Raw genomic sequence first — 21952 nt, forward strand, 5'->3', positions numbered from 1 at the left:
GGAAAAGTCTAAATCCAAGGTATGAAAGACTTCGTGCAACGACTCGGCGAAAATAACAATCTAACACTTATGGCCCAACAGCCGAGTGCGCTGCGCTCGATAATAGCTGGCTCGACGGCTGGGGCAGTCGAAATTGCTATAACATATCCTTTCGATCTCCTCAAGACAAGATCGCAGCTCAACCGCCGATTACCAGATTCCAAAAAGCTCCCATGGCCTCCTTTTCCCTCGAAAGAATGGTATACTGGGTGCACAACGGCGATCGTGGGGAACTCGGTCAAGGCAGGCGTTCGATTCCTCGCTTTTGACACATATAAACATATGTTATCAGACGAAGACGGTCAGATATCTGGACCTCGGACGGTTGCCGCGGGGTTTGGTGCTGGGGTCACCGAATCACTACTGGCAGTAACCCCGTCAGAGTCAATAAAAACACAACTGGTAGACGACAGGAAGCGGGCGCAACCAAGAATGCGCGGCTTCATCCACGGGTCCATGGTGATCGCTCGAGAGAAAGGGATTAGAGGCTTTTTCCAAGGGTTCGTCCCGACAACAGCGCGACAAGCCGCCAACAGCGCGGTTCGATTCAGTACCTATACGAGCCTCAAACAATTTGCCGAAGGCTATGTGGCTCCAGGGGAGAAGCTTGGATCTCTGACGACTTTCGCACTGGGAGGCATCGCTGGCATTGTTACGGTTTACACGACAATGCCTCTTGATACAGTCAAAACGCGAATGCAGAGTTTGGAGGCTAGGCAGGTTTACAAGAACACTTTTCACTGTGCGGCGACAATTTACAAGAATGAAGGCATATTGACCTTTTGGTCTGGTGCATTACCGCGACTAGGTCGTCTCACTCTCAGTGGTGGTATTGTCTTTACGATGTGAGTCTCCTCGAAACGGGTCATTCAAATGAGAGACGTTCTGACTGTGATCAACTCAGGTACGAGAAAACTATGCAGCTTCTAGACCTCGCAGATCCCGACAGAAAATACATTTAATAGAGCATGAGGGAGTTTTGGGTCTCTTTACAAGGAAAAGCACTGGTGATTTGGAAGTATCATGCAGGAGTTCAAGGGTGTGGTTCTCAAAACAGAAGATGAAAGCAGATATTTGGAGCAGGCCCATGACCCTTGCTGACGAGCTTTTCAAGAGGATCGTGGCGACACAATGGGGGAAAAGCGGCAAGGCTGCAGAAATATATGGACCTGAGGCTTTCCATTCTCGTTATGAATGATACCCAAATTACGCACCCTACAAAACACGTTGTCACTCCTTGACCTTGATCTTCCTGACGATGCCCTCTCCCAACCTTGCCATCTCCGCCAGCACTCCATCCCTGTTGAACACACACATGTCCTTCCCTTCTTCTGCATCGCCGTCAGAATTGACGGGCACACTCGACCACCCCAATCTCACCCTCCACTCCTTCCGTCCCAGGACGTTGGGCTTCCACAATCCCGCAATCACCTGTCCACCGTACTGATCGTAGAAGAACAACGCCGCCGACCCGAATGCATGGTTAAGATCGCGCAGATAGAGCTCGACCGGGTTGTATCCGATCGAGTCCACGTCCATGCTCTCGGCTATTTGGAGGTTCTTAAACTCTCCATCCCCGTTCGTTTCGTCAGAGTTCACTTTGGCCATAGCTTTCACTTTGGTGGCCTTGATTCCACGAGCGACAGAAGGTTTCAAGTGGATCAGAAAATCAAAATCGCGCAGCGGACTCTCAAATAGCCCTCTCCAGTGGTCTTCTGTCATGCCTGTACCGTTGCTCTCGACCAGATCAAGCGCCGCACGCGCCAACGCGCTCAACCGACCCACAACGACGCGCGGAGGGTGCCCATCGACCGTCCACACCGTCCCACTCGTGTCGATATTTGTGCCCACAAACCAAACCACGTTATTCATCTGTGGATCTAGTTTCCTCCACGCCTCGAAGCGGTTTTGGATCTCCACGGCTTGCGCCGCGGTCAAGGAGTCTTGCGAGACACTCAGATCGATGATTAACGGCGAATAAGCCCAATCCCATCCTGCGAGGAAATGTAGACAGCGCAGAAATGCGGTTGTGACAGACCCGGGCGCACTCCACGGTGCAGGCTGGAGGAAGATATGGGCGGCCACGAGTTCGAGAATTTCCTCGGGAATATGTTCGTGAAGGAGGAGATGGGATGACACCCATTTCTTCAAAAGACGGATTGTACTCGACAACGGTGGAAACCGGGTGATCAGGTTGCGGATCGTGGTTGTGTGGATCGGTTTTGCCTGGAAGTCTCGTTTGTATGTAGCTAGCGCGATCGAAAAGGAGTCTCTCGAGGTGCCATGCAGAGATTTATCCGCCAAAGCGGTCTGGATGAGATGAGCCTCCCGATCATGGTAAATGCGGGCACGGAAGCAGGTTGGACTGATGCCGGGGGCTGGGGAAGGATAGATAATGTCAAGGAACGAGGTATTGAGATGGCCCGTTCTAGCGGACTCTGTATTCTCAATCCCGACACGTGTAGTGAGATTTGGATCATTTGAGTTGAGCAGCTCAGAAAGCTTGAGGAGGAATGCGATTTTAGTGTGTTGGATGGCCGGGAGGGAGTCTGGCCATCTTGTGGAGGAGTCAAACTGGATAGTGATATCGATGGGAGATGCAGTTGATGGGAGCAATGGATGAAGCGTCGAGCTTGAACGTAAGACTGGATCCGCGGGAGAAACTGAGCGGATTGGTAGCGGAAGACCTTCGAGATTGTGCAAACTCGACGTCAAGGTCTGAAAGGTTGAATTGATAACGCGGAAAGCGTCTTTGGGCGTAAACCCTGATGCGCTGTTGCCCTCTCCCAGAACAGTGGACTCTAGATCCCGTGCTCTTGTTTCGACTGAGCCCGGTGGCAGTTTGAAATGCAGGGCTGCAATATGAGTAATGATCTGGAACGTAACCGGGCGGCCTGCTGCCCACACTAGACTTTCAGATATACTGCCGTCTTTGAAGCGGCGCAGCTCTGCCTTTTCGCCCCAGAACTCCCGAAATTCGGTAGCTTCTTCCTTTTCATCTGCGGATGGACCACGATCAACAAGGCGGCCAACAGTCTCTGGATTGGTGACCAATGCAATGTGCAACTCGTAATCTTCCTTGCGGTGAGATGGGTCCTTGTTGACCGGCCAACCTGACTCTTTAGGCATTTGGAAGTCGATCAAAGTTATTCTGTCGCCTAATCCTTTCATTAAGACCCTGTGCATTTTCTGCAGAAATTGTCGTTCATCTGCAGGTGTCGACAACAAGCCAGCAGATATTTTAACAGAGTGTATTTCGTCGTACTGCAGTAAAGGTACCGCGACATTCAGAACAAAAGTTGCATCAAAACCATTCTGATTGCGAGAATTGACTGCAGCCAACGACACTTGAGCGTGGTGACGCAGGGATTGATATGACCAAGGAGACATCTTGTAGAGGATATTGACACCCGTCTCTCCATCGTAAAGAACTGGCAGCTCCGAGCGTGGGAGATCGAACTTAGCACTATTGAGAAGCATCGGTTCCTGCAGATCGCGCCCGCCAAGGATCTGAAGCATGGCCTTGAAAAATTGGACGCTGCTGTACTGTTTTGAGAACAATGGGTGGCCACGGTGACCTCCTCCGCGCGTCAACAGTGCGCATGCTAAGGTCCACTCCAAGAAGCCGAATCCCCCAAAGCGAACGGAACTGGAGAAGCCTCGCTGTCGTAACCAGAGTTGGCCGATCCGACATGCTTCATCGAAGGATGGGCTCCGTGCTGAGCGGACTAGGTGGTCAAAGGCTAGAAAGGATGCTGCGTACCGGATAGCACTGTTGTAGAATGGAGTTGACTGGTCACTTTCTTCTTTACTGGCCAACGTTTCTTGCCTAAGACAATTCTTTGCAGGTGACGTCTTTGCTAGAGGTATCGACTGGTTTGGGAATCCCACAGCAACCTGGAACTTGAACTTTGATAGATTTGCGTCCTTGGCCACGAGGTCGATGACCGGCAAAAGATCGACATTGTGCTTGTGTGTAAAGGAGATACTGAAATCACCTTGCTCACTGTTCTTGATTGCTGAAGCAATGCAAGCGAGATAGAATGCAGCCTTGTAGCACGCCCTGTTGTTGAGATAGTCCTTCTCCTGTAAGACACCATCAGGCATAATAGCTGTAACCTCTATGGCGTTCTCATCCTTGAGACTCAATCCCCATGGTAGAGCACCACCAACCAAAACTTGCTTCGGAGCTACAAAACCGAACTTGTAGTTTGTGTCTTTCGATGGTCGTGGTTCCGGAAATGGCACCTTGATTCCTTGCTTGAGAAGCAACTTTACGGCATCCGTTGCATTGACGGGCGAAATTTCCGGAATGTCTCTGATGAGTGATACAAGCTCGTTCGAGATAGCGATCCATCTGGGTCGAAGTTTGTCATAATTTGGTGTCAGCTGGGCATTCAGGTCAGCAACTTGGAGCCCGAGAATGGCTGATTTGTTAATTCCTCCAGTTGGTAGCACAGTAGACTTCAGCGCAGATGTCCGACTGGATTTCGAATCTCTATGCTGGAGAGGTCCCCTCGAAGCTAGACGATTTTTTTGGAGGTTGTCTGGAACATTGTCACCGCCACCGAGACTGGAAGAGGCTTCGGAAGGGTCGACACCATCCGCTTGCGAATCATGGCTGAGCTTCCGCCTCTTGGCCGAATGCCGTTCCCCCGACGTATTCTCGATAGACATGTCGACCGCTGGTTTGGTGTTGTCGCCTCTAAGGTGTCCTGAGCATGTTCAAGAGATCGCTCTTTGAGTACCGGGTGCCAGTGATCACAGCCGCGCAATTTCACCTGTTCTCACTAGATTGATTTCGTATCATGATCACAACCGAAATTTATGAGGAGTTCATGTCCAAGTCGTCGATCACCCAAAACTTTTTTTTGGCTGCCAAGACGAGTATTAATAAAAACTGCTCGCGTCTCACCCCGGACAACCCGGATCAGGCTAGTAGGCCGAGGGCCACGCCACGGGGAGCGAAAGTGCCTAGCGCCTCGGCGTGGACTCGCAGCCCACGCCTTGCTTCCAACCATAATATCCATGGCTTTCCATTTCACCTTACACGTGTGATCAGCAGCATAGGGGTATGCGATCTTTGTCATAGCCTTCGTGGTCGCTGCAAACAACCACCTCAGTCGCGGAATGCTAACTTGGGGCCTGTCCATTTTCGCTTCAAACCCCGAAAAGGCATATCAACCTGTTTGAGCTGTGAATCACCTCTCAGACGCGCAGCGGGTGGAGTCGTGTCGGTCTCAACAAGGCTTCGCTGCAGTCTCCAATTATTCTGTCGTTGGTTTGACGCTAGAAGTCTTTCGAGAGCATCGTTGAACGACTCAGGGGTAGCAAATAATGGACTGACACCGCCCTTGGACGAATCCAAGCACGAGTCCATGTGGCTCGTGTCGGAAGGGGGATGATCATTGCGCAAAAATGACATGTCATGCTCTCCAGGAAACTGCAAGGATGGACCATCCGAGATATGAAACAGAAACTCGGGTTCGTCCCGTCGCTCCGAGGAAAGTGTTTCCTCCGCGGATACCGAAGACGTTGACCGAATGGACCTAGGGTCATCCTTCGACGTCACAGCAACCTCACTACGGAAGACTTTCGAGTTATCCTGAGCCACCATGTACTCTGGGAATCGTTTGCGAAGCCGAGAAGACCCATTGATGACGCTGAGCGTAAAGTCATTGTTGGGACATGCTAAAAGGTTGATCAGGTATTGATTACTGGGACCTTTATTCAGTGATGGGAACGGGTCCATGTAGAATATAAGGCACTGTCTTTGCGCGAAAATGCTGAGGTGACTTGGAAGGCTCCTGCAGCTTCCCGAGCGAGCGAATTCGACAATTGGTGGTATCGTCATCCGGGTTCCTTCATTGTCAACCCCGGAGCAGTAGCATTCGTATGCCAATATCCTCGATAGGATGTTGCGTGATTGTCTTGTGAAGCCAGTCCATAGTCGAAGCAGAGGATGGAAAGGGTTGTCTGCAGGAACATCCCAGGTGCATGTCTTCATCGACACTGCGACGCGATAAACAACCTCTAGCGCATAAAGGACAACAACCGCATGCGCCTTTCTGCCGTTCTTTTTTCCAGCGCTCTTCTGGCTGATCTTGGTGCAAAGTGTCGCGAACTCTGAAAAGAGCATCTGTAACCGGAAGGCCAAGGTATAGATCATTTCCATGGATAAGAACTGGGCTGAGCCAAAGTCAGGGGCCGAACCACTGTCGACTACGGTGTTTCCCAGGTTGTGAAGAAGACAGAAATAACCAGTGAATAGCCTTGCAGTCGAGAAGAGATCATTTTCGTCGTCAGAAAGTTTGTGAGACGTCTCAAGAGAGTAAGCTTCTCCCCACATAGATTCTATTACAAACAAGTCGAGTTGGGGCATGCAGATGGCTGGGGCACGGAGTGAAGCCTGATCCGTTCCAGAACCGACAACGAAGGATAGCACCGTGAAGCGAGGTTGGAAGACAACTAGATGGTTACTGCTGAGATAGTGTCTGGACATTCTGTCCTCGAATACTAAGTCAAGTACAATTGGCGCAACAGCTCCGAAAGGCAGCGGCGAGGCATTGAGATACTTCTTCCGGAATGGAGCAATGTTTTCGCCCAGGTCACGGCACAGGAAAAACCAGAGTCTCCAGTCAAGATACGGTATATCCGTCAAAGTAGGAGGTGTTGCCTGTATACCAGGGAGAATGCTGCATCGCTGGCACAATGGATATCCCAGGCATGGACGGTTCCCCTTGTCGACCCGACAACATAGACAACGACGTTTCCTTTGACGCTGGTATAGAGGATCTGCACGGTTTCCCGTAAATCGGAAAATATCGCTCGATTCTAGATTTCGGGGGATTTGCGAGATGCGAGGAGCGCGAGGAGTATCAATGCAAATGGAAAGTCGCGGATCCGACAAGGCGTTGTGATTGAGTATTTCGGTCACTTCTTGGGGAGGAGGATGAAAGTTGGCAGCCGCTCCGACCAAAGCTGTATTGATTGGGAGCTCGTCGACGATATCGTGAACAACTGGCCTCGAAAAATCTTCCTCACCATGGTATACGTCTGCATGAATACTTGCCCATATCCTGGTCTGGGCGAATTGTGTGGGGCTCAGGTACTGAAATGCAGCCGCTGATTGATCAAAGTTCCAGCCGTTGGTGCACAGGATGGCTTCAGAAGTTGAGGGAAGGTCGCAGCCCGAGTCTGGCATCGCATTTGAAGCAGCACTGCCCGCAGTATACAAGGTATGATCAGAATGCTCAGGTGTTTGTTGTCGGAGTAGGGGTTCCAGCTGATTTTCATTCTCGCCATCCATATTGAAAAAGGCAGGCAGCAATTACGGACTAATAAGATTGGGGGGATAGTGTATAAAGGAAAAGTAGCATGGAGAGCGCTGGAAGTAGACCAATATTTATATCCCATGGCGTCTCAAGTTCGTGCCCGACTTTCTCTTCGCGTGAGTTTATGGGAGGTGCGTGTGAGAGAGTCGAAACTTGGACTGGTGCCCGAATTTACAGGGGGGTGTCGGTCGCTGAGGGTCTGAATCATTGGGCAATCGCAAAAGCTTGGCATTGAAGCGACAATTAGCGCTGCGATATTCCGAAACATATCCAATGCATCAATCTCATTGGCTGTCTCTCATTGGCTGCCTTGCTCTATGAGGGTTCTATTGGGTATCCAACGTTCCGTATGAGCCTCTGCATTGGGGTCCAGCATGAATGAATTTTTTTTTGGTTAAGGCTCTGGCCTCATGGGCCCTGCGATATTCCGCTCATGGGCTTTGTGTGAAGTGCTCCATTTTTAGCAGCTCGCAGTTTAACACGTCACTGATTCGGAATATCGCTCTGGATTTCGTGCACATCGAACTCATCGGACACGAAGCTCACATCTATAAGTCACTCGATGCTTCAAAGCGACCCGATGAGAGGAACTTCTTGTTCCCCAATCTGAGTTCACCCTATCTACTTGTACGACCAACCATAATATCAAATGCTTAGCGTCGGCGCGCCCTTCAGACTCGCGCAACTACCATCGTTCCAAAATTTCGATCAACATCAGCCGCCGCATGCAACTTGAGATGTCATCGGGCGCTGCGTACTTCATTGTTGGCACAACCTTGGCTATGTTGCTGGCTGGCGCCCAGACCTGGTACTCCGCTCGCCAAAGAAGGGTTTTCTTGGGTATGTCTTTGACCGTATCCCTTCAGGCACAATGGCTGAAAAGACCCCCGAGAGCAACTGCGAGCTTCGTTTCAGCCGAGTCAAGTATGACTCGGCTACAGGCTTGTCCATGGTGGCATTCTTGTCGATGTAAACCAGGGTATGCCCAGCCTACTCCGCCACACCCTTCTGCTCCCTATTTCATTTGTTGCATTCGACAGCCATCACTTCCCCATTTAGTAACTAAAACAACCCGGATCTCATAGAGAGGAAAGCAAGGATCAACAGAAGCCAAATGACAGAGCATCTTACGCTAAGAGAGTGTCGGAAATGCGATCCCGGAGTATTTCCCCCGAATGCACGCGATCTGAAGCCCGTGGACTCTGCAGCACTGTCTGATCGTGAGGGCAAGGGGCTGTTGATAAACCAGAAATCATAGGATACATCATTCATCTATCCAGGCTGTTCTTCTGCTGCACTGTTACACCCTAACCGAACTCCTCGTTGTCGCTGTCGGCCCTTTAAACCAGGGAGGTGTCTCTTCCACCTACGACTATGTATGATCTACTCTACTCAGTCCGGTGCTGTGGTATCATGGAAATCCATAAGAATCCTTGGCATGAATATCGAGGACTAATTTCGAGGTTTATAGGCTTAGCCTACTTAACTATTAGGTACTTAGGGAGGCCCGTCTTCGACATCATTTTAGCAGCCCTAACCGTTACTGGGCGGTTTGAGCTGCCCTCTTAGGGTTGGGTATTAGTCTGCTGCCCGCTCGTATTTCTTATCGTTCCATCATCAACTTTGTGCATTTCAGTAGGATATGTTCTATGTTAGCTCCCCTTAGTGGCAAGTGCATTGACTGGGGTCTGCTTGGTTAATGCTATAGTGACGATAGTAGGACCGCTGATCGAGGGGGTCGCATTTTGGAGGAGAAAAGCTCGAATCCCGAGAGAGCTGGAAGGGATCTTTTGTAAAGAGTACTTCGTGTAGAAGGGAGGCGGAAGTTAATGGACGGTTGCAAAAAGGGGACGAAAGCGGTCCAAAGGCGAAAAGGCGTAAAGAGGCAACGGTTAGCACGCCGCTCAGTTCAGATCCTCTTCTTGGCGCCGTACGCGGTGGACGAGTTCGAGTTCAAGGTCAAGGACAAGTGCGAAGATGAGCTGGGTGAGTGCGAAAGATAAGAGAGGAGGGTAAATGGACATTAAAAAGCCATCGTCAGGGTGAGTCGCACCAAGTCGCACGTAGGTTTGGGGCAGTTTTTCCTTGTCCTTGATTGCCAAGAGTCTAAATGTCTCTTTGGACCAATTTGCCGCCGCTTTCTTTTAGAGCTCTTTCGCCTCCAACCATTTTGACAAATCGAAACATCCTTTCAGCATTTGAAGCAATACTATCATGTGCGTAAATCAGAAGCCCTCTGGGTCTCTCTACGCACTTGTCTGCATTGAATCGATTGCCGACCTACTATAAGGCTTGCCTTGGCCTTGTTGTCGCAAGTCCCCCAAAAAGGAAACTAATCATAAGACCTCCGAGGTCGGAAAGAAAAATCTCTCCCACTGGGTGACTCCTAACCCCAATCGACTCCTCCCTTACAGTCTGCAAGAAAAAGAAAGCTTTTGCACACAAGCTCAGTGACGAAGGCTTCTGCCATGCTTGCAGCAGTCGGGCAACCAGTGCCCAATACCGCTCATGCTGTCAGTGTCTCGCTGCCCTCATGGGCGGCCACGGTGGGCTATGAAGAAGGGCAGGATTGGGTGGTGTCTAAGATGCAGACTGGCTACCCAAGGTTCTTCATTCATCTGACGATCCAAGAGCTTCAAAGGGAGATTTTAAGGCTGTACGGCAGATCTGGGGAAAGTGTCATGCTTTTCCCGTCTCCAGCAACCGCGAAAAGATGCCAGAAGTTCTTCTATGACAGGGTCGAGGGGTTGGAATCGGGGGTCGTCCGAATTTTACAGTTGGAGCCGGTCGTCGACAAACACAGAAGACACGAGACGGCCTTCTCTGGACTGGCATGTGCTTTCTTCCCCAAGGACTACTTTGGTGTCGCGAAGCAAGTCTGGCAGCACACTGGGGATGGGATATCGAGTCGCCGAGGAGAGTTCTGTTTAAAAGCATTGAAAGATGGTATACTCCAACCTGACACGGTACAATCAAAGTCGAAAACAGACGATATATTTACCAAAGGCCCTCGACGATATCAACGACCCACTTCCCGAAATGGAGTGTTTCATGACAGCGCCGCCTCCGTCGAACCTGTGGCAAACGAAACAACAAATGACGGCGGAGACAAGGACTATCCTCAATTCGTAGAGGAGCGGTTTGGTCGCAACCTCAGCGTCAAATTGGCCCAGCAGGCGAAGATTGCGATTCGTCGCAGAATCAGCGGGTGTCTCACAGATGATGTAGATCTGGATCAAGCATTGGCCCAATCTCCCAATAATTGCAATAGCAGACAAATCGGGCTTTCGCAAGACGACGTCTATCTCTACCCCTGTGGAATGTCATCAATCTTCAACACGCACCGAATCCTCTTGGCCAATGCCGAGGCCAAAGGACAACCCCTCCGAAAGAGTATTTGCTTCGGCTTCCCTTATATTGACACTCTCAAAATTCTAGAGAAATGGGGGCCAGGGTGCCTCTTCTATGGACTCGGAAGCTCAGCGTGTCTAGATGATCTCGAGCGGCGTCTCGGGGCCGGCGAGCGATACCTGGCGCTGTTCACAGAATTCCCGAGTAATCCGCTGCTCAACTCGCCTGACCTCCAACGCATCCGCACGTTGGCGGACACGTACGACTTCGCAGTTGTAGTCGACGAGACAGTCGGCAATTTCACCAACATCGATGTCCTCAGCCGAGCAGACGTCGTGGTTAGCAGCCTGACCAAGCTCTTTAGCGGTGACAGCAACGTCATGGGCGGCAGTGTGGTTCTGAATCCCCAGAGCAAGTGGTACGCCGAGCTTAAGCAGACGATGGCGCGCGAGTACGAGGACAATTATTGGGCTGAAGATGCAGTGTTCATGGAACGCAATTCGCGGGACTTCATCTCAAGGAGTGAACGGATGAACACGAACGCCGAAGCGATTACAACGATATTGCAGAACTGCCCGTTCGTCAAGCAGGTGTACTATCCGAAATGCAGCCCCAGCCGGGCCAATTACGAGGCCTGCCGTACGCCGAACGGTGGGTACGGCGGCCTGCTCTCTGTGACATTCCGATATCCCCAGCAAGCGGTCGCATTCTTCGACGCCCTCGAAGTTCAAAAAGGCCCAAGTTTGGGCACGAACTTTACGCTTGCATGTCCTTACACGATCTTGGCGCACTACACCGAGCTGGACTGGACTGCACAGTGGGGAGTGGAGGCGGATCTTGTTCGGTTGAGCGTCGGATTGGAAGAGCCGGCAGAGCTGACGGGCAAGATAGAGCGGGCTTTGAAAGCAGCAGGGGACGTGAAGGTATAAGAAGGGGGTTTCTCCCTTGGTTCGAAGGGTATGGTCAGAGAATAGGGGGCCATAGCTGTTCAACTCAGTCACCTGCCCCTTCTTGGATTAAGAAAGGAAGAATAATGGGGAATGCCTTATGAAGTCGTTCTAAAAGAAATGCTCTCACTGACCTGGAGCGCGAGGCTGTAGCATGCAAGGCTGCGTTCCTTGCCCCGCACTGCGGGATCGGATTCGTTTGTGCTCTGGTCAAATGATGGCCTCGTGCTGCTCCACCCCGCGAATCAACGTCATACGATTCACGGTTTTGGTGCTCAGACGATTCTCGGGAGTGCATGACCATCACCTTACTTTTTGTTCACTCTCGACGAGCCTTCCAGTCCGTTCGGTCGTCTCACACTTTGACTTTGCAGGCAAGTGACCACACCATCCCTCCATCTCCCTCTGTATTAAAGCCGTTTCTCCCGTGTTCCCAGTCACGTCGACCTGTCTGCAAATGTATGCACCGTCTGTCTTCTTCCAACATACTTCTATGTGCGGGCATTGCAGTCCTAACTCTAGCAATCTTCGCGCAAATCTTCGATCTGCCCAGCATTAGCATTACTTACCACGTCCCGTCGTTCCTCTCCTCGCTAACAGCCATGACTAGAATGGCGTGGCGCTGCTCCGGCCGTACAAACGCCGAGCTCATACAGAACCTCTTCAATGCGGGCGTCATCCAGGCGCCTCGAGTGCGCGACGCCATGAAGTCGGTCGACCGCGCGCACTACTGTCCTCACTCCCCGCATGCCGCGTACGAAGACTCTCCGCAACCGATTGGATTCTCTGCCACCATTTCGGCGCCGCACATGCACGCCGCCGCGTGTGAATCGCTCCTGCCGTTCATGCCCGAGAACAAGGGCGCGAAAGTGCTGGACATAGGGTCCGGTAGTGGATACCTGACGCACGTCATGGCGAATCTTGTCTGTGGGTCAGACGGCAAAGGTGACGGCAAGGTTGTGGGCATCGACCACATAAAGGGACTGGTGGACATGTCGAGGGAAAACATGCAACGGAGCCAAGAAGGCCGGCAGCTTCTCGAGTCGGGCAAAGTCGAGCTCATCACCGGCGACGGCCGCAAGGGGTACCCGGAAGGCGGTCCCTACGACGCCATTCACGTCGGTGCCGCCGCGGCTGAAATGCACCAGACGCTCATTGACCAGCTCAACAAGCCAGGACGGATGTTCATCCCCGTGGAAGACGTGGACGGCTGGGGAGCGCAGTGGATCTGGGTGGTGGACAAGGACAAGGACGGCAAGGTCACCAAGAGAAAAGACATGGGTGTCAGATACGTGCCGTTGACGGACGCCCCGGCTTGACAATCACAGAACCTACTCAAGTGGTGGCACAACTTGTGGAGGCGGTAGGTCGGGGGATTGGCTTATCCGGTAACCGAGTACGGCGACGGTAGCCTGTTGATGATGTACTGGTATGATTTTGCTACGGATCACGATTCGAAAACCTTACTACCGTGGGGGAATCTTGTATAACAAAGAACAAAAAAAAAAATATGCAATGACTGAATCTTCCGGATAAGGGTTCCGGACACGTCACAGATGGACATCACGGGTTATGTTGGGCAAGGTTGGGTTTGGTACGGTAGGGTGGTTTAAATGTCCTGTCCACAAGTACGGAGTACAAGTACTAAGTACTGTAGAGTCACGACTCAAATGTGTGTCATAATCAGGTCACGCAGAGCTCGGGACTAACACGAGATCAATACGGATCAATCATCAGGTTCTCATGCCATTCAGTTCTTCTTAGGCCTTCGATAACAGAGCTCGACGACCACTGGGGACGTAATAGCTCCCTACACTTCCGCCTCTCAATACCTTCAATTTCTATCCACCTGAAATAATAACGCTGTTTTACCTTGCCTCTACCATTGGCTCCTCGGCCACATAGTGCAAGTAGGCTCCCAGAAGCTTCGTTCCCTCGATGTAATTCCTCCGATCCAGCTTTTCATTAATACTGTGCGCCGCGTCCGTGGAACTACCCATCGGCAGCAACAAGACGTTCTTCCCCGTGGCCTGCTCGAATGTGATGGTCACGGGAATCGACCCTCCTTCCCTGGTCATGTCGGGTTCCACGCCGAAGACTTCCTTGACAGCCTTCGCGGCCGCGGCAAAGTTCCAATGCTGGGGAGAAGCGACCCACCATTTGCCGTCGTGCTGGCAGTACACGTCGAGGGTGTTTTTCGAGTTGAGTTTGGCGAATTCGTCGCGGATGTACTTGTAGACGCATTCATTGACCTTGGAGGACTCCATGTTCGGAACGGTGCGGATGGAGAATTTGCCAATGACCTTTGCTGGGATGACCGTTTTGGCTCCGGGGGCCGAGAACGCGCCTTCGACGCCGTGAATCGAGAGTGAAGGGTATCGCCAGCGGGCCATCAGTGTGTTTTCCTTATCAGAGAAGATGGCGGTCTGGGAGCCCAGGGATTCGTACAAGTTGTCCATGGTAAATGCGATAGGTCCATAGAGGGCTTTCTCCTCCTCGGTGAGCGGAGCGACCATTTCGTTGATGCCAGGGATAAGGATCTTCCCGCCGTTATCGACGAGTTTGCTAAGAAGAAGCGTCAGGTCGGTCATGGGCTCCTGGGCAGTGCCGCCAAAGACCCCTGAATGAAGGTCCTGTCCGGGTCCGGAAATGGAGATGGAGTAATAATTGCATCCTCGCAAACCGTAGGTAAGGCACGGTTTCTCTGTTCCGAGCCAGTAGTTGTCAGAGATGCAAACAGCGTCGGCGTCCTTGAAGAACTTCTTGGCTTCGGCGTTGATGAAGTCGTCGAGACCTTCGGAACCGTACTCTTCCATGCCCTCGAAACAGCAGAGTAAATTGACAGGGAAGTCGACGCCGGCCTTCTGGTGAGCTTCGATGGCGTTCAGCCAGCCCAGCACAGGGCCTTTGTCGTCGGTGCTGCCACGACCGTACATGCGTCCCTTGTCGTCGATGGTCAACTCGAAAGGTTTTGTGGCCCATCCGTCCTCCACAAGGGCGGGTTGTACATCATAGTGTCCGTAGACCAAAATGGTGCGCTTGTTCTTGTCATTGCCGTAGCGAGCGATGACGACGGGAGGGAGATCAAGATGTTCTTTGCCTGGTTGTTTTCCTAGCGGTCGTTGTTGCACCTCTGCCCCTAAGGATTCGAGTTCAGAGGCCAGGAATTGACCCATCTATCATTCTTTCAGTCACTTGCTAGCAAATGCAACTTCTTTTGGTCGCCTACCCGGAAGACATCCTTTCTTCTTTCTTCATCTGCTGAGACGGAGGGGATAGCCACGGCTTTTCGTAGTCCTAGAGAGAGTGATGATCAATACCCCGCCAGTCATTGAGGTTGCAATGTGTCCATACGGTCAATGAAGGAGTCTGCAAGCTCGTCCACCCTACACTTTGTCAGAACACTGCAAAATCGAAGAGTCCCGTGGCCTACTTCTTAAAATAGGGCTCCAGCTGCGGTGCCATCCTGTCGTCTGAGATGTGGCCGTAGTAATCTCGTGTACTGGAAGGATATCTCAGGGTGCGCAGCGGGTAATGAGGTCGGGATGCAGTGCCTGACGAAGAAACAGTCCTGAAGAGTCGATGGGGACCTTTGGAAGAGGTACGACCTGTGCAGAATGTGTGGAGCATGTGTTGGCAGGCTGATTGCCTCTTGACTGAGCTGGATGCGGTTTGGAGGGTGGTATTGATTTTGGAGATCTCCGCATTGCAAAACACGTCTGAAAATTGTACAAAATTACACCCCTAGCAGTGGTGCTAGGTAGTACTCTAATTTGATGCAGAAAGAGACAATGCGCCTGCACGCAAATACTGCGTTTTGTTCATATCTGTACACAGCTTCAGGCATCTCTATACCAGCGTTCCTTTCTGATCTGTCTGTCCTCACGTGCCTCCCTTCTTTTCTTGCCCCAGTTCGATTTGACTATGTCGGTCACCATCTTCTGCTCTTTGCCTTGCTCGGGCGCCAGTCCCTCGACGACCAAGTGTGTAAAAACCGGAGAACAGTCAAACTTCTTCGATAGCCGACTGACGCTCCATTGCGTAGGGTCTGTCCTTCTCAATTCCCGCATCTCCGCTAGGTCCTTCTCCGTCAAGTGGTATCTTTTTTCCGTCTGCCCAGGGATGGCTGGAAGCTGCTGAGCCGATTGTAGGAGTGTGTGTTGGGTTTCGGGGTCTGGAAACACTTTTCTGCGGTCATTCTTAGGAAGGAAGATATTGGGCGTGTGGTAGACATTGGGCATGCTCGGAGGAGGGTTGAAGATGATGTGATCGTGTAGCTCGGTCTTGGAAGGTAGGAAATCCGGATCTGGCTTAATATTGAGTCGGGATCTTGTTCGTCTGTAGGATGATTGATGTCGGCGGAAAGAGGGTTGGAGAATTTGAGCGCAGAGCTTGTAGAACCGCGACGATGCGGTCGATGGCGCCGGGAAGAGAGTCGTCGACTGCATGTTGACAAAGACAAATGCTCCGTCTATCGGCAAATGTCCAAGCTCAAAAAGATATTAACGCTCTTCAAGCTGGTCCCCTCGAAGCCTGGTGTCAATGATTCTAATGAGAAACAACTTTCCCACTGCTTGACAAGTCGAGGCTATCGTCGATGAGGCATGATCTCGAATGGCGCACGGGGACTCCGGAGACTGTAGGAATATTGAGTTGGACTTCTCCCGGGCCTCGACGATGACCGGGAAAGTTGAGATGCCGAAATGCTCAATTGTGCTGTGCTTAGGGGGGCGGAACGAAGGTTTGAAGGATCAGCAGCTCGCGCAATCAAGGTTGACCAGCGTTGACCAGTAGCATTGGAGCGCAGGCAGAGAGTCGTCGGGTGGCTTGGCAGGTTTGGATTAGCTCATCGGTTGTTCCACTTGTCACAAGACATGGGCGGTGCTGGGTGATGCACTGACGGTGATGTTGCGCCCCCCTGAAACTGCAGGTGCTGCCAAAAACGGGGGCCTAATTGCCCGTGGGTGCCCCCCCTAAGGTGGGCACCATGGACACTACCGTGGCTCCCACTGGGCTCTGCTGGGCTTGCGAGCTCAATTGGACAATGGACACAGATCATGAGCTTCCCTTCCTTTCCTAGGTCAACAGGTGTGTCTCGCACTGTGGCTCTCTGGTGCCTCCCGTGCTCCGAAACATTCACCAAGGAACACTTCCATTCCTCAACTAGTGTGTACAGGCTATGTACTACTTGTGACTACTTGCCGTCCCCTCCCAGGTTTCCTTTCTCAACAACAAAAGCAAATCGACTGCCATCCTCACTCTCACCTCCTCTCCAATCCGCACCAACCCACATACTTTCGTTGCACAGGCCCTCTGTTGTAATACCCTGCACTCTCCCTCTCGTTGTCCAGAGAACGACGCTCAGTCCATCAACATCGTCTGCCTCCCACCTCGTATATCCTCCCTCCGGCGCCCGCTGCTCTCCGATCTTCGTCCACAACTGTCGGTGCCGCAACTGCGTGGCCTGGCGCGAGCGGTTTACTGCTACTCCAAATCAGCTCCCATTGGAATCTATTTTAAGAGTCTCTTTCTGATTTCTTGTCTACAAAATGTTGTGCTTCGAGCGCTTTTTCTAAATCCAAGTCACCTGTCGACGGTCTACCATCTATCTTGGCCTAGTGATCTGGGTCAATTCCGACTTGAAATACCAAATAACACCATCACTTGACTGCAACGTATCAGTCCGCCGTCATGTCGTCGAAAGAGCCATCCGTCCATGACAAAACCAGTGCTCCCAGTACCGAGTCAAAGGACTCGGCCGCTCCGTTGCTGAGAGAGTCCTCTGGTGCAGTCACCGGAGCGCTGACTTCGGAATCAACTTTCGAAGAAACTGCAATAAAGCCGCGGAAGAGAGACTTTTGGAAGTTGGGCAAGAAGCCGGAGGAAGACAAGCACCATGCAAAGGGAAAAGCCACCGCTGCCTCGAAATCCTCTTCCTCTACTGCGAGCCCTTCTACTGGATTGAATCCGACATCACCCATAAGATCCCCAGACTCAGTCGGGAGCTCAGTATCACCCCACAGAGGCTCGATGGCTCATCCCTATGGCATGCCGGGCTCCCCCGGGTACGGGGTGAGTAACTCGTCGCCCAGACCGCACTCGCCTGCATCTTCCATGATCTTCGAGCGAAATGTCCAGGAAGAAATCGCCCTTCCCGAGACGTCCCCACACTTGCCTACTCACGTCCTAATCGAAAATCACATTGCGCCCGCTCTGGACGCATCTGCGGAGGCCATCACGAACGAAAAGCTGGACCCCGACACTGTGGAAATCGTCACTCATGTCACACATCAACCGGCAGCCGTGACAATCTCCGGTCTTGGAGCCGAACATTCTCTGGCTTCTTCGGTGCAGGAAGACTTCCCTCCCGCTTTTACGCACCGGCAAGACGCGGACACTGGGTCAAATTACGGCTCCTTGGATTCAACCGATGTGCGGCGCCTGAGTTTTATCTCCTTCGCTGATGTCGTTCACGGTGAACAGGAGCTTGGAGATACGCGCCGCGACTCGACCCATCTGTCGGGGCACCCGTCCCTTGTCCCAGCCCGCTCACCTTCTCCTATTCGATCGCCCACTTCTTCGGCAGCGTTTGGAACATCACCACCTACAAGTGTGACTGCCTCTGTCAAAGGATTCGAGACATCTCCCAACCGAGCCCCAAGAGGCGCTGGAAGCCCGCTACCGGGACAGAGCTCACCTCTTGCGGCTGGGAGTGAGATCAATGTTGAAACGATGACACAAGCGCTCCGAAGGACCGGGAGCGGGGATCTGAGCCATTTCCGCAGTCCCCCACTCAGCGCAGTGGGCAATGATGATGGCACATACGAGCGGCCGTTCAGATGAGTAAATGCGACAATGAGATGACGAGCATACCAGCACGAGGCGACATGATCTACGCGGGCGCATATCATGGTGGAAGTTATACATCTTGAGGAGAAGGAGTGTGTGGATATTTGCGACAGGTAATATGGCTTGTTTTTTTGGCACGCTGACCTTCTACAGGAAGGCGTCTTTTCGTTTCATTAGGACACTAGATACCACATTTTGCTGAATGATTATGAGCTTCTGCTGCTTGCAAGAGAGACAAAACTCTTGGGCCTCGATCCAACGTACATGTCCAAGTCTCGTTATTGGCCGGGCGCAGTGTCGCCTTCAAAGCCGCATTGACATTGCAGCATCTCTCAACTTCGCCTTGGCCACATGACGGTGGGCGCTGATGGGCCATTGTCGCGATCCCAGGCCCAGACCTCGGCCAGGTCTTCATCAAGGCTACCTTCAAGCATCTGAGTGACATGTTTACCGAGGATGGGAAAGGATTTTCAGCCATGGAAGGAAGCCAGCTGTGGCGCCGAAAAGGTTCTTGCGATGATGATGAAGACAGATGGCGAAATCCTCGTTTAGTGTTGTGGCTTCCCTGTTCCGCTGTCAAAAAACTCTTCACTTTGACTTGTCTACACTCGGCTTGCCATTCCTGTTCAATCCCTACGCCTTGAACCAGTTTACCGACAATGCTCTCGCCCACTTGCCTGGCTCCAGTTTCCACGGACGGCGTGATATCCCTCTTCCCATGGTCAGGCTTATCTAGGGGCATCGAGATCAATTAACCTAAAGCCTAGTTGACACTATTCTTGTGGGGTATATTGCACCAGATCTTCAGCTCATTGTCTGAATTCGGTGGTATGATACCACCCGCTTGATCATCAGTCTTCGACCCCAGGATGTCGTTGCTGGGAAACATGCCTCGTACCTCGTCCAGGAAGCAGCTCTTATCAACAAACTGGCCGCACGACGGGCATCCAGCTTGGCCAGACCTGTGCCAATGGCTGCGGCAATCATACGGTCACCAGCCTGGAATTCTTTATCAGTCGGGTGCACTGTCAGCAAGGAGTTTTGGCGCTTGCGGCATTATATAGGATGACATGATCAGCAGACAGATTTGATCCAGCAGCCCAAGCGCAGAGCTTTGCACACGCCGTCAACGTGAAATCCAACAACTCGACAGTAAAGGGGATGTCCGGCATCGATAGCAATCTGCAAGACGGCGACTTCAAGGCTAACTCAACGTCTACCCAGCCAGAGCTCTCAACACCTCCGAGACATCAGTATGGTCACCGTTGTCAATCATCCGGCTGCACATGTTCTCGGCTTTTCCATCGGCACAAACTTACAGTCTCCATCAGTTCCCAGACGCCGAGAGGATTCTATTACTGTGCAAGCCAGCTCGGTGTCGGAGATGCAGAACATACCATCCCCAGGCTACCATTCTTAAAGAACGGGCCTGTCCTCAATATGGCCCCAAACGCCAGTCATATGTATCGGATGTGGTCTCAGTCGGCTCTATGATTTCTTCGCGGGAAACAACGGTTCTTGGGAACCCAACGGCTGCCGTTAGCGGGCAAACTCAAGTTATGCAGTGAAGGGAGGCTATACCAGATAGTTTACGATATTGGGATACATAGAGAATCGGCAGGGCTAGGGACCTGACACGGTCACCCTTGAACCGACGGCTGCGGGACGCATCCGGGCTGTGAGACGATTCGGACCAGAACAGTAGCTGATACAACGAGTCATCGAGCGTGGGCATTGCCAAATGAGACAATCCAAGTTTGCCGTCCGAAGTTTTGTACGGAGGCTCGAGCCTGTGAATGGCGTGTGCACAACAGTCCGCCAGACCTCCCAACACCAATCACAAGGGCTTATAAGCCTTCAGGTCGCTGTCGGGCGTATCTAGTGTCGCCGAGATCAAGGTGTAGAAAGCGGGCTTCAGGCATCGAAAGAGTACTGACTACCTACTTTCATGTACAGCCTTGCCTCTCAGCTAATTCCAGCGCAGAAATAGGTGGGCCAAGGCCATCAGACGCCTCTGCTTTCCGCTTTAGGCTAGCCAAGTGATTTAGGGTAATAAAAGAAAGGCTTCAGGCCAGTTAGAGGGTTCTGATGATTCCGGACTGCGTATGTAGGTACCAGATGCGAGTGGACATGGGGGGATGCATGGGGTTCTCTGAAGGTACTGCACGCTTGTTCCGCCTGGTCTAATAGACTTGCCACTGATGTGCTGCGTCATGCGAGAAGACTGGGCGCCGGATGCACCGCCTGGGGTATGAGGGGAGGCTGTGGCTCTCCTTGTCGCTGAGTGCCGACGAGTCGTGCCCAAGATGCGTCTTGCCCATGTCGAGAGACAGTCGAGCAAAAGTTGTTATGGAGGATGGTCAAGTCCAATCATGTCAAGCCAGGGCAGACTCGGTCAGCTCTGCACACGAGCCTGGTCTTTGGCAATGGAGTATAACTACTCCCCGGAGAATACATCTCGTTGCAAAAAAAGGTCCAACAATTCTCCCTGCAAAAAGCTATCCCTATTCCATCTTCACTCTGTCCTTGATACGTGCCCGGCCGGGACGCCAAGTTCGACATAAGTCGCCATCATGAAAACACACAAGCCTGTCTTGCCAGGGATCAAAATTGTTGACAGCAGTGAAGCAGAGTCTCACATCCATAAGACGGCAGCTGAGGATCAGAAATATCAGCAAAGCCCCTCATGGCTGCCGGAGCCTTCAAGACTTGTCAAGAGGCCCAAGTTGTCACATAGCACCTCCGGAGAGCCAACAGCACCGACCGTCATTTCACCAAGGACAGGCATAACCAAGGCTACTACCTTTGTCGAACATGACAGCACAGAGCACTCTGTACTCAATAGTGAACAGACGGATTCCACTTGCCATTCCGGAAGCAGCAAGCATAAGTTCGATCACGCCACCGAAGATACTTCCTCGGTGACTGAAGAAGAGGTGGTTCATACCCAAACAGATGCATTGGACACAGGTCTGGGAATTGACCTCGAGCATGCCGCCAAACTTAGCTGGGATCTTGCCCAGATTGGCGCTTTTGTTGACGACGAGGAGGAGGAGGAGGAGTATGTTTGTAATTCTCCCTGTACCTCTGGAGACATCCACTGAATGTGCATCGCAGGCTTACCGAAGCTCTTCTTGCCGCACCAGATGAAGTGCTCTACACCGTGGCGGCGAGGTTGGAAGGTATATTGAAGAAGGCCGAAGATGTCCTTTCGAAACTCAAAGCGGCGCTCGAGAGTGTCGAGCAAGTCGTGTCTGATCAGGGGTTATGCTGTTAGGTATTCTTGCGTTGGTGTACTGTTGTTGACTGCGTCCGAGGAGTCTTTCAGGGAATGTGTATTTCAATGTCGCGGTCCCCGAATATTGAAGGTGACCCTGGATCATGACGATGCTTCCCGGGCCAGGTGATTTCTGTCAATTAGTTTGTCGGGAG

The 21952-nt window shown here is 52.0% G+C and overlaps 9 protein-coding genes across 9 annotated transcripts; 5 read left to right on the plus strand and 4 right to left on the minus strand.

Annotated features, from left to right (window-relative positions):
- Window positions 1-69: 69 nt before the first annotated feature.
- Window positions 70-1001, plus strand: A1O5_03039 (uncharacterized protein; the record flags this gene model as incomplete). The annotated part of the gene is made up of 2 exons (XM_007743652.1): window positions 70-884; window positions 944-1001. The coding sequence occupies 2 exons, from the start codon at window positions 70-72 to the stop codon at window positions 999-1001; spliced, it is 873 nt and encodes a 290-aa protein (XP_007741842.1).
- Window positions 1002-1269: 268 nt separating this feature from the next.
- A1O5_03040 (uncharacterized protein) lies at window positions 1270-4716 on the minus strand (the record flags this gene model as incomplete). Its single annotated transcript, XM_007743653.1, has 1 exon — window positions 1270-4716. The coding sequence occupies one exon, from the start codon at window positions 4714-4716 to the stop codon at window positions 1270-1272; it is 3447 nt and encodes a 1148-aa protein (XP_007741843.1).
- Window positions 4717-5158: 442 nt separating this feature from the next.
- A1O5_03041 (uncharacterized protein) lies at window positions 5159-7348 on the minus strand (the record flags this gene model as incomplete). Its single annotated transcript, XM_007743654.1, has 1 exon — window positions 5159-7348. One exon carries the CDS (start codon window positions 7346-7348, stop codon window positions 5159-5161), a length of 2190 nt encoding a protein of 729 aa, XP_007741844.1.
- A 2493-nt stretch (window positions 7349-9841) lies between these two features.
- On the plus strand, window positions 9842-11653 carry A1O5_03042 (cystathionine gamma-synthase; the record flags this gene model as incomplete). Its single annotated transcript, XM_007743655.1, has 1 exon — window positions 9842-11653. The coding sequence occupies one exon, from the start codon at window positions 9842-9844 to the stop codon at window positions 11651-11653; it is 1812 nt and encodes a 603-aa protein (XP_007741845.1).
- A 620-nt stretch (window positions 11654-12273) lies between these two features.
- On the plus strand, window positions 12274-12990 carry A1O5_03043 (protein-L-isoaspartate O-methyltransferase; the record flags this gene model as incomplete). The annotated part of the gene is made up of 1 exon (XM_007743656.1): window positions 12274-12990. One exon carries the CDS (start codon window positions 12274-12276, stop codon window positions 12988-12990), a length of 717 nt encoding a protein of 238 aa, XP_007741846.1.
- A 549-nt stretch (window positions 12991-13539) lies between these two features.
- Window positions 13540-15136, minus strand: A1O5_03044 (cytosolic nonspecific dipeptidase; the record flags this gene model as incomplete). The annotated part of the gene is made up of 4 exons (XM_007743657.1): window positions 13540-14847; window positions 14901-14968; window positions 15026-15057; window positions 15105-15136. 4 exons carry the CDS (start codon window positions 15134-15136, stop codon window positions 13540-13542), a joined length of 1440 nt encoding a protein of 479 aa, XP_007741847.1.
- A 374-nt stretch (window positions 15137-15510) lies between these two features.
- On the minus strand, window positions 15511-16119 carry A1O5_03045 (uncharacterized protein; the record flags this gene model as incomplete). Its single annotated transcript, XM_007743658.1, has 1 exon — window positions 15511-16119. The coding sequence occupies one exon, from the start codon at window positions 16117-16119 to the stop codon at window positions 15511-15513; it is 609 nt and encodes a 202-aa protein (XP_007741848.1).
- A 1243-nt stretch (window positions 16120-17362) lies between these two features.
- On the plus strand, window positions 17363-18514 carry A1O5_03046 (uncharacterized protein; the record flags this gene model as incomplete). The annotated part of the gene is made up of 1 exon (XM_007743659.1): window positions 17363-18514. One exon carries the CDS (start codon window positions 17363-17365, stop codon window positions 18512-18514), a length of 1152 nt encoding a protein of 383 aa, XP_007741849.1.
- A 2579-nt stretch (window positions 18515-21093) lies between these two features.
- On the plus strand, window positions 21094-21797 carry A1O5_03047 (uncharacterized protein; the record flags this gene model as incomplete). Its single annotated transcript, XM_007743660.1, has 2 exons — window positions 21094-21581; window positions 21638-21797. The coding sequence occupies 2 exons, from the start codon at window positions 21094-21096 to the stop codon at window positions 21795-21797; spliced, it is 648 nt and encodes a 215-aa protein (XP_007741850.1).
- Between the last annotated feature and the right edge of the window lie 155 nt (window positions 21798-21952).

This window comes from Cladophialophora psammophila (assembly GCF_000585535.1).
Source record: "Cladophialophora psammophila CBS 110553 chromosome Unknown aczJe-supercont1.4, whole genome shotgun sequence".
NCBI lineage: Eukaryota > Fungi > Ascomycota > Eurotiomycetes > Chaetothyriales > Herpotrichiellaceae > Cladophialophora > Cladophialophora psammophila.